This window comes from Triplophysa rosa, linkage group LG15 (genome assembly GCF_024868665.1).
Source record: "Triplophysa rosa linkage group LG15, Trosa_1v2, whole genome shotgun sequence".
Lineage (NCBI taxonomy): Eukaryota > Metazoa > Chordata > Actinopteri > Cypriniformes > Nemacheilidae > Triplophysa > Triplophysa rosa.
Window position 1 is genome coordinate 2,503,376 of NC_079904.1, and position 11,466 is coordinate 2,514,841.

Here is an 11,466-nt window from a genome sequence, read left to right on the forward strand (position 1 = left end):
ATGCACCTTTAAGTGACCACATAAGATAGGATACAAGCAGAGCCTTGAAAGAGAGAGTTGCGCCAACGAAGTTCAAATTATTCGCGTACACGTGATTCATGCAGCCTTCAGATAGTTCCAGGAAGTTATGTTTTCTCTTTAAATGCTTTATTTCTTTCATTTTTTATTCATTAAATAACATAATTCTTTGAATGTGTTAAAAGTTTACCTCAGCTGGTCTGTTTAGCCGCAGCTCCAAGTGTTACTAGCAGGGCTGGCTCTAGGCATAGGCAGGGGGGGCTGAGCCCACCTATACGTCTGTCTTGCCCACCCAATGAGAATAAAAAAAACACCAAAAATTGCTGTATTTTCTATTGGCAACACTCTTCACTCACAGAGCGGCTTTAGTTTGTAACAGAGAATCATGCTACATGCTACAGGTGGAAGCAAAGTACCGTGCAAAGGAATTTTAGGCGCACTGCACGTATGTAAAATTAAGCATGTAAAATTAATTGTACAGTAAAATAAAATTCAATTATTGTAATGGGAGTTTTTGCGGTCTTATTTTGTGCTGTTAACAAACAGCCATTATTTGCTTGCAATATAGGCTAGATTTTAACCTATTGACTTTCAGCTCCCGCTTCAGAAATAAATCTGCCTCCCTCCATCTCAAGCACCCCAATTCACGCTGCAGGTGGTAGTGAAACACTGTGCAAAAGAGTTTAGTTTAGGCGCACTGCACGCTCAAGGACCTCATAAACAACAGCAGATACAGATGTAAAGTTCATTGTGCAGTGTAATCAGATTAATTCATTAAAACAGGAGTTTTTTTGCAAAATTAAACAGAAGTCAATGATCATTCAGTGATGGGGAATGTTCTTAGCCTGCTTTCTTTTGTAGGCTTCTATTTATGTCCAGTTTACATAACCGCTTTATTAATGCGTAAAACATCAATAAAATCAAACGCCCACAATTACTATATAAAAGGCAATAATCAACAATAATTATTTTTTGTTTTAATCTTGCAGTCTTCTGTAATGAATTCTTGTTTTGTATATTTATAACATCATAAATCATTTAAATCCTGGATGTACTGCAGTCATATTTCTAGTGTTGAATTCCAACAAAAGCAAACCTCAAGAGTGACAGTCAACAGCAATATGAAAGTCTGAGAGCATGAAAATAAACTCGTTTAAACATTTGTTCGACTTTTTCTAATACATGTACAAACATTAGTTTTCTAATACATGTACAAACTAATTATAAAACGGTCAGTTCTGGTCCTTGGTTCTGATTGGCTGAGCCGAGTTCTAAGCCGTTATAAAATACCCCGATTTATGGCTGACCGCATTACATAGCCTTAATATAATTTTATTTACTTTATTTTATGAAACCTTGCATATGAAATAACCATTTTATAAAAGCAATAAGCCCCGCGAAGCAGTGGCTTACAGTTTATTTTATAACAGCTAAGGGCGTTGTGGCACGACGCGAAGCGGAGTAACCCACTGCTTCGCGGGGCTTATGCTTTAATATGAACGGTTTTTTCTGCGGCTATTTAATGTCTGTGTGATTGGGGTATATGCCCACCCAGGATATCTGCTAGCCCACCTTTCTGCACCTGGCAGGAACCGGGCCTGGTTGATAACTTCCTGGAACTATTGAGCCGCCATTGCTGTGAAAAAAACTGTTCTATTGGAGTCAACGGAGTTGACGCGACTCTCTCTCTCAATGGCTCTGGATACAAGTTGGTAAGAGCGTTTGCTTGTAACCATGGCAACAGTCATCTGCATCACCATATTGCAGATTTACCATAGTCTATGAAACTGTAGTTTAATAGTTAATATTAATTTAAATATACTTAAAAACGGTTTAAAAGATTTTAAAAGACAACTTAAGCACCACAAACCCAAATCTTAAGACTAATTATAAGAACTACACTTTCAAGGTTAATAATAATTATACTGATTATAATAATAAAACAGAAAAAAATAAACTCTTACCTGCATCAGAAGGAAACTTGGCTACCACAAAAGGCTATATTGTGTTTAAAATAAAATAAAAGTAAACTAACGGTGAACAAACTAAATAACTGAATTCTAAAATAAATTAAAAATGACACATTTTGTCAAACATTCCAGTTTTGAGTTTTTAAAAGTTCCATGTATTTCTGAAGGAGCTCTGAAAACCTCTGCCAGAAGACTGAGCCCCAGCAAATCTCTCTCTCTCTCTCTCTCTCTCTCTCTCTGTCTTTCTCTCTCTCTCTCTGACAGTGTTGCTGTAACCAAACCCACTTTTTCCAGGTTGCTACAGTGTGATCTCTCCGGAGGAAGGCTCGCACTTCAGAGGCTACAGAATGTACGGTCATATTAGGTTTTCCATCCTATATGCTGTCATGTTTAACAAGTTGCAGTTTAATTGTTGTTTAATAAACACTTAATCATTTTACTGAGGTTTATCCCTAAATGTTTTACAATAGTTTTGTGTGTTTGTTAGGCCACTTTATTATTAACATGGTCTGTAATTTTTGAGTTGATAGTCACGGACACAGGGGGCAGCAAACACTGTGATATGATGTTTGAATTGAATGTGGCTTGCATCCAAACACACACTGATGTACACCAAGGGATGTACTTATGAAGCATATTAGCACAATTTCCTAGTGTTTCAATATATTTCCTCCTGTGACTTTTGTCCTCCCGACGGCTCCACCTTAAAATGACTTTATTATGTATCCAGGTTAATTAAGTTATATTATATATTAGTTTTTTTGCATAAAACATAATTCAGATGTTTTTTTCATAACCCACACAGGAGCTAGAGAAGATGTTCTTGTACCCTAATAAATCAAAAGAGGGCTTTAAAAGTCCATTCCGCTGAAGAAATGGGTATTGTACATATTTAATTTAGTTCTTCACATGTGATCTTAGATGATCACAGATACAATTTTTTCCTTCTGCCACATTTGAGATATAACACAGCAGTATAAAGTACATTCAGAATGTTGGACCAATTCAACATCTTCAATGAGTCTAATAGAAAAACATTCGCACATAAAATTCGTGAACAGGATACATAACCAACATAATTTTCTTAGAATCCAATCCAGTCATTTCATAAACATTTCACAGAAATAGAATAAAACAAAGGACCATATGAATCAGCAGACTGGCATCTAATGAAATCTAAATTTTAAACATTCATTGTGTCATTGACATGCACCTTTTGCAAATATATAGCCTACGTTGCACACTACAAATAGAAACATGTTTGCGTTTAACAGACATGTTATTTGTACTTAAAGATTTTCTTAGTTTTGTTTCATGAAGGGATTGTTTAAAGCTGCAATCTGTAACTTTTTTGTTAAAATTAATTAAAAAATGGTTATTGACAAAGACCATTGAAATAAAATATAAAAACGATATATAATTTGAGCTGTCCAGACCGATTTCATGGGTCAGCTTGACATATCATTTGACTTCAACCCACTTAAAGATAAGCAGGCCTACATTAAGCAACCTGCAATTTTTTGTTTTATACACAGATGGCTATAAAGAAAGGCAAAAGTTGCGGATTGCAGCTTTATGACCAATGAAATAATAATAGAAAAAACGATGATCTAATTATCACCAAAATCGTTACATTAGCAGGCTTTTGCTTCGTTTCTCTAAGTCATTACGCAGTGGTCACGTTTGTAGATCACTTCAATGACTATTTACGCCGTTTATGACTCAACCAAAGTTCATTGACTGCCGTTCACCGGCAAATTCCGTGCGGAACTCTGACGGCCTCTGTCGGTCAGAGCGGGTAGTGCGGCACGCTGATGTGCTGGTGGAACGCGCCGTGATGCGCGCCGTACAGCAGCTCTGTGGACGCGCCGCTCAAGCCCGTGCACAGCGGCTCGTGGTTGCTCAGGACCGTGGACAGATATTTGGCCTCCTCTGTGAGTCTCTTCACCTCTTTCCTGAGCGCTGCATTTTCTTTCTCCAAATTTTCACTCTCCTGCAACACAAACAGAACCAGAAACACGTCAGTGATCCTCAGTGAACTGGAGCAGACTTACCCTGACTGACACATATTTGAACAAATGCACATGTATTTAGCTACATACTATTAAGATTAAGAGTTATAGCCTAAATAGATATGTACATTATTTTAGTTTGAAAAGTTTCATGGGAATTGTGATGTCAAGGCAAAAGTTTGAATACAAGGGATCACACATACTGATAATAATGTATAGCTTGAATGCACAGTAAGTTGGTTTGGATAAAAAACAGTATAGTGGGGTAACAGTATATGCAGTAATACACCAAAACGGTTATATTTGCAACTCTTTGTTGTTCTGTTGTAATACAAAGCTGAGTCAAATCTAAATATTTTTGGGTTCATTTAACTCACGGTTGGGTTTGTTCCTTTTTTTGACCCAACGCTGGATTAGAGTGCAGGTTTTCAACATCCTGATTTTTTCTTTTATTCATTTTAAAAATGCATAAAAAAAATGAATAAAAGAAAAAATCAGGATGTTGAAAACCTGCACTCTAATCCAGCGTTGGGTCAAAAAAAGGAACAAACCCAACCGTGAGTTAAATGAACCCCAAAATATTTAGATTTGACTCAGATTTGTATTACAACAGAACAACAAAGAGTTGCTCAAATATAACCGTTTTGGTGTATTACTGCATATACTGTTACCCCACTATACTGTTTTTGCTACAGATTGTTTACATGGTTAAGTGCTCATGATGGTTCCCGCTCAAAGACGTCACTGGTCTGCGAGCTTCACCTCCGCTAGATGCTTCACTGCCTTCCAGTCACAGCAGGGTAAAACCCCTCTGACAAGCGTCATTCAGCTTTATCTGCCCACGGCCCATAGCGACACCTTACCAGAAATGACAGCTGAACACTCCCCTCGACAACCCACGTTTCTCAGGCAGGCCTCAAGCAAAAAACACAGCGCGACAAGACACTACAGGAAACGTGTCATACGCAGGGAAATTTCAGCTTCCTGTTTATCAAGTATAGCCGTGAAGAGCGAAACCGCAGATTAACTCACACTGAGCCAGTAGACTACCTCTCATTGAGTTTTTGTCAGCCAAATATTTCATATCAACACAATGTAGATCACCATGAGGATTCTAAATCTGTACGTCTTTTCTTTCTTCTGCAGAACACAAAAGAAGATGTCTCGATATCATTGACCCCCATTGACTTCCACAAACATTTCTCGAAATATCTTATTTTGTGTTCCACAGAAGAAAAAGTCATATACATGTTTTTAATGAGACATGGGTGAATAAATCATGACAGAAATGTTTATTTTGGGGTGAACTATAGCAGGTTTTGTGAACTTCCACTCGAACAGGCCTGAGAATCTCTGAGCTCTACACAAACCACTTGTAACCTTTTCACGTCTACTGACGTCTGACCCACATGCACATTTCTGAAAAGCTGCACAACCTCAAAAATAAATTGATATGCGGTTCCTGGTAAGTGGTGTGTGGCTGTTGGGGAGAATCTCCAACTTTGCGTTTAACCTGATGAATTCAGGGGAAGTCGGATGAGGTCAGTGTGTGTGTGTGTGTGTGTGTGTGTGTGAGTGTGTGTATTATCAGATAACTGATGCTCAGAAGTGTTGCAGGGAACTGTAAGGAGAGCGAGACGGTCCACAAGCTAATAATCAGACCTCTGTCTTCCTGAGAAAATGACTAATATGTTCATTTTGAATTGTTTTCTTTGCAAATCAGACTAGAACTCATTCTCAACCGTACAAAAAAGAAAATTATTTAAGCGTGCCATTAGTATAGTTCTTTTAAACAAAAAAATAAGAAAGTATACGTGCAGTTTACATTTTATGTGTTATACACTTAAAATGACAACTAAGTGCACTTGACTTATACTGACAGAAGTATATTTGGCCTATACTTGTACTTGTAGTTGTGTTTACACTTAGAAATATATTTCAAGTATAATACTAGTATTAGTATACAGTATATTTGGTAGTATACAAAAATAACACATAAATAAATAGTAAACTATAAATATGATTTTAAAGGGTTGGTGCAACCACGTTTCGTGCATTCTGACTTCTTTAAAATGTTAAACGTGCTGGCTGGTCAAAAAACGAGTTGGACGTATCACGTAGTATTTCTGTGCTCGAACCACCCCCCTAGGGTTCGTATAGGTTTCGGAAAGTTTTTTTCGAACATGAAATTCCCTTACGTAACAACTTTTCTTAGTCCCTTATTGGGCAATTCTCCCGGAAAAGCACGCCCACGCGTCAACCAGCAAGAGTCCGCCCATCAATGGGCTTCGTTCGTTGTAGTGAAGTTCAGCTGTGTTTGTTAGTTCACTGCATATCGGCGAGGAATGTTAAATAAATGGTGGATATAACGCTGGATTTGGAGATCGTTTAAAACTGATAGATGGAGCGGTCCCAGCGCTAAAAGATGCCACACACGAAGTGCACGCGGTAAGTGAAGTTTTGTCGGCAATCAGCGCGTACGTGCATTATGTAAACAACATGAACTTATAGTAAATCAACCTGTTATGCAGGGATAATGCGATGATGTATTGTGTGCTGTAGTTCCCCCCCCACCCCGCACGCCTTCAGGAGCTCGCCTGTTTTCGAAAAGTCATCGTACAGCTGTATCTGTCTTTTATAAATGAGATCAAACTAAATACTCTTCGAAGATACGAAGTATGCAATACTACTCTATAGGCACTCAAGATTAATATAAGATTGGCAGATACTATGTGTGCTACCTCCGCTTTAAGTTTACTTAAAGAAGACTTACAAATATACTTGCAACATAAAAACTATTAAACTAGTAGTCTAGTAGAGAGTATACTTCAAAGTGTACTTTCATAAAGTAAAGATGTGCTACAAGTATTGAACCGGCACTATCAATATAAGTTCACTTGTAGTATGCTTGCAGTACAAATACAAACCCTAGTGGCAAACGTATGTACTTAAAGTTTTCTACTGTGAGTAGTGTACCTTTATAAACTAAAAATGCTCAAGTCCCAAGTAGTACAATTCACCAGTGTACTATAGTACACTTACAAGTATACTACTAGTACATTGATATAGTTAAAATATACTTCAGCTTTACGCTAGTATACTAAATAAAATAAACTTGAAGAATACTTATTCCTTGTAACCACAAGGAAAATGGAAAACAGACCTCATTTAGTAGATTTATACTGACATTGTTTAAAAGGGATAGTTTACCCAAAATGACAAATCCAGCATCATCTATTCACCCTCATGTTGTCCCAAACCGTTATGACTGTTTTTTCTGTAAATATATATTTAATCAAAACATGTTTTGCTAACATTGAAGGAACGCTAGCCAAAGTTCCCTGTTGCACAGAGCTGGCTGCAGAAGACATAGCATGCATGCATTCGGCCGATGCCTTTACCCAAAGCCACTTACAGTACATATAAGGTACCGTTTTATCAGTATGTGTGTTCCCTTTGCGCTTCTAATGCAATGCTCTACCAACTGATCACTGTTTTCACCTACTATACAGAAAGGGCCGGATTGAGTGTAGTGTGCACTTTAGTCTGTTCTGTTGAGGAACACTGTGCCTCATGATGAAAGATGCTGAGGAGCAGAACCTTCAGATGGAATGAAAGCACATGAGTAATAACAGAGGGAAACACCCATATAACACAGAGAGAGAGCGAGAAATGCTGAATGAAAGTGGTAGAGCGTTTTGACTAAGGGCCAAATGCAGTCCAAGCGGTTTGATGACTGTTAGACAGGCGTGTGCTCCAGCTCTACACCTCACGAAAAACACACGACAGGCGCACACAGAATAAGTCACGGCGAAATCAGGATTGTTTGCAGAACAGTAACGGAAAAACAGAGTTTTCACTAGGTGTGCGGCCGCTCGATTCAGCCGAGCGTTTCACCCACGCGTTGTAATTAATGCCAGAATCTGAAGCAAACAAGACCAGAGCCACGACAAGTGTGAAACACGACAGAAGCCGTGACGCATCACCACATGGTCAAGCACGGCTCCATGTAAATACAGTCAAAGCAGATCAGAATCAGGCCTGTAACACAGCTGGACACATGAAACACGCGTTCTCTTGTAAGCCTTGTTTGTTTGTTTTCATTTGAGTCTTTACTGTTTTTGTGTTTGGTTGTTAACACTAAAGACGGATTCTTCTGCGTCTCAGATATTTCTACTGAGAAAATGTCCGAAATGTCTCTGTCAACAGAGTTTCAAAAGAGATGTCAACAATGTGTCAAACTGAGCTCAGATTTGTCAAGTCTGCAATCAAATGTCAATATTACTGAAGATCTCAATATGAGCTTCTCATCAAATGTACCCAAATCCAGATTATTTTACCTCTACAATCGACATTTATGTTACACCTTCATACTCTGTACAGAGTTTATTGAGTATAGTTTGTTGTATTAAACACAAGGGTCATAAATTGTGTGGAACATAAGTGATAATCCACGGCTAGCCGTGCATTAAAATCCTTGGAGGCCAAGAACCACGCGATGCGAAGCGGAGAGTGGTTGCTTCCATGAAGTGCATTAAGTAAGGGATAATGGATAGGCAGCCGGTTGTTATCGCAGAAATATTTGCCACATGAGAAAAAAACTGGACATAAAATGTGAATTTGAAATATTTTATTAGCTTTATTAGCTTTTACCGAATGCAGACCTTCCGCGAGGAAAAGCCGTTTAGTTTCGGTTTTAAAGTAAGAAACGACGTTCGAACGTCAGGAACAGGCAAATTGGTTTAATCATTTGTAGTGTCATATATGTTATTAAAAGACATATTTATAATTCATTTTTGTGTAATATTAAGCCGCCCCCCTCAAAATGATTTGCAGCATCCGGGTTACAGGGTGTTATTAGTTTTGAGCGGTTGTTATTTGAAAATAGCAACCCTTCGAATGTCGCGACTGGCCAATCAGAATCAAGCATTCAAATAAGCCGCGTAATAAAATCCTTTAACGCACGGCTAGCCGTGGATTATCTCACTTATACCATGGTCATTGCAAGTAAAAGGCGTTATTGATGTTTACAGTGCAATTTTTGATCAGACTTATTTTCGTCAGTTAATTTCAAACGTTGATCAATCTGACTGGAAATGCCTGTGCATTAAACGGTTTTAATGCACACCTTCCGGCCAATCAGAATCGAGTGTTCAAACAGACCACGGTATAATCTACGGTAAATGTTCAAATGAAGCGCTCACCAAATGCAGATTGTCGGCTTTCTGAGTTTGTCTCATCCGGCTCTTCTGCGCCGCGATTCGGTTCTTTTCTCTCCTCATCACCTTCCTCACGTCATCCGATGAACCCTGAAAACCAGCACACGAGTTCATGAGGCCAACTGGAAAAACTGGACATCAGTATGAAATGGTATTCGTATATTTATTACTTATTTGATGTACTTATAGTGATGTAACTTCTATTACTTCTATTGACATGATGTTAGACAGGTTGCTCTACCTACACAAGTCTAAAACAATAACTAAAGAGTTATTTGCTATTATGTTTCCCGCCAACCCGGTCATGGTGATGTCACCCGTAAGTAGTATTAGAGACCAAACAAGGTATTACCTTTGATTAAATAGTCTGTATATATATACTGTATATATGTATATATAGAGGAACAGAGATGCATATTACAAAATCAATAAGGTCCATTTTTTATCTATTCTTGACCCAAATTTATAACATTTAATGAGAAGTAGAGTTACTTTCTCTTGCACTTTGGTTGGAAGGTGCCATGACTGCATGTTGATCACATGTACTTTAGTAGAAGATAAAAGATGTGACATTTTCAAAAGATGCAGAGCAGTGTTTTCCCACAAGCCCAAGAGCCCCAGCTGAGTGTGATGACGCCCTCTGTTGAACCCACAAGAATCAGACTTTTTCCGACAAATTCCCCACAATGAGAGAGACCCTCTAGATCAGAGTGTGCGTGCGCACATGAATGCATGCATGTTTATGAAAGGTTTCAGATTATGTTATGCTATGAAATTCACATATATAAGATTTATGACATGATTGTCACATAAACACAGAGCATATCCCAAGTTTAACATTTTGCTTTTGTTTGCTAGATCAGTTTTAGTCTCATAAGTATTGACAATTCATTTTAGCTTATGTCAATGTGGTTTTTGGTGAAGGTAGGATGTAAGATCCCCTCAGGTTCACGCGGGTGTCCTAGCAGAGTAGTTTATGCTAACATTTCAAAACCAGCCTCAGAATTCTTTCATTTTATACACTAAGCCTGTGGTTTTATCATTCAAAACTGTGCTTGTTTCTTTGCAACAAATCTGCATCTAAAAGAGAAGAAAGAAAGATTGACAGCGCTGTTCTGGCTGAATATCATCCTCTCAGTGTTTTTTTGCCTCGTCCAGTGAGGTTGGAGAGGATGTGAGCATTGCTCATGTCACCTATAGTTCTCCTGGCCTCGTGCCATCCTAACGACACTTTCACAACCACTAACGTTCTCTCGCGCCGTCTCGCTCACAGCACGCTGCCCATGGACGATATTTCTTACATCTCTATAAAGCAAATCTAGGTCTGAGTCAAGTGATGTTACACGACAGCCTCTCTCTTGCGACTTGTACTCGACAACCTCTCTGAGACACGTGTGAATCATAATCTCGCACGCTTGCACAAGCGCATAGACATGCATGGTTTTTTAAGCAGCCATGCGTTTGAAATTCAAGTGTGATGTACATAATAAGTGGAATGAAGAGCACTAGGTGTTCAGATTATAATGTCAAATGCAAAAGTGGTGTAAGTTATGAACGCTCTTGTTGGACATGTGCCTGTTGCATCGTGTGCTTTAAATTGCATAAACAAAATACAATCATGTACTTTCACAAAACTTTTGCTTTGTAATTATTTCCTGTATTGGTAAAGTGTGTGTCTGTGTAGATGCCGGTTGACGGTTCTCTTACCTGTTTATTGCCTGGCGAGGGAGATTTGGTGTAGCTGGAGTCGTTATTGTCAGAACCCTGAGCCATGCCACTTCAGTCCCCGAGAAACCTTTGACCTCCTTCAGAGTCTGTCTTCTGTCAGCGTCTCTTTCAGTCTGTCTGTCTGTCTGTCTGTCTCTCCCTCTCTCTCCGTCTCAGGGCGAGTGAGAGTACATGTGCTCAGAGGAGAGATGTGAAGTGATCACGGTCCACTGGCGAATGCGTAGAGACTGCAGCTCGCACTCTTTCTTGCTCTGCTTCACCCTCCCTCTCTCTCTCTTGCTCTCTCACACACTGCCTAATTAGCGACGTGTGATGTGGTCTTAGATAGAAAACCTCTACAGCACTAGACTGGAAGTCACATGGTTCCTGGAAACTTTGCATAAAGTCTCTCGTTCGCAGTAGAGCTGATGAACCTTAAGAAAGGGGACAGACACAATAACAGAGCATCACTTTGGACCAAATAAGTATTTGCACACAAAAGATGCACACTTAAACATTTATAAATGTTTGTAAATGAAA

At 38.9% G+C, this 11,466-nt stretch overlaps 1 protein-coding gene across 1 annotated transcript; it reads right to left on the bottom strand.

Moving 5' to 3' along the window:
* Positions 1–2,851: 2,851 nt before the first annotated feature.
* On the bottom strand, positions 2,852–11,228 carry batf (basic leucine zipper transcription factor, ATF-like). Its single transcript, XM_057353115.1, has 3 exons — positions 10,927–11,228; positions 9,205–9,309; positions 2,852–3,981 (listed from the first exon to the last, which is right to left on the bottom strand). Exons 1-3 carry the CDS (start codon positions 10,990–10,992, stop codon positions 3,778–3,780), a joined length of 375 nt encoding a protein of 124 aa, XP_057209098.1. The 5' UTR covers positions 10,993–11,228; the 3' UTR covers positions 2,852–3,777.
* Positions 11,229–11,466: the final 238 nt, after the last annotated feature.

Coding starts and splice junctions, on each gene's coding strand:
- batf (XM_057353115.1), bottom strand. CDS start 10,992: ATGGCTCAGGGTTCTGACAATAACGACTCCAGCTACACCAAATCTCCC. Junction 9,310..10,926: donor CCTCGCCAGGCAATAAACAG/GTAAGAGAACCG, acceptor GCTGGTTTTCAG/GGTTCATCGGATGACGTGAG. Junction 3,982..9,204: donor AAGCCGACAATCTGCATTTG/GTGAGCGCTTCA, acceptor TTTGTGTTGCAG/GAGAGTGAAAATTTGGAGAA.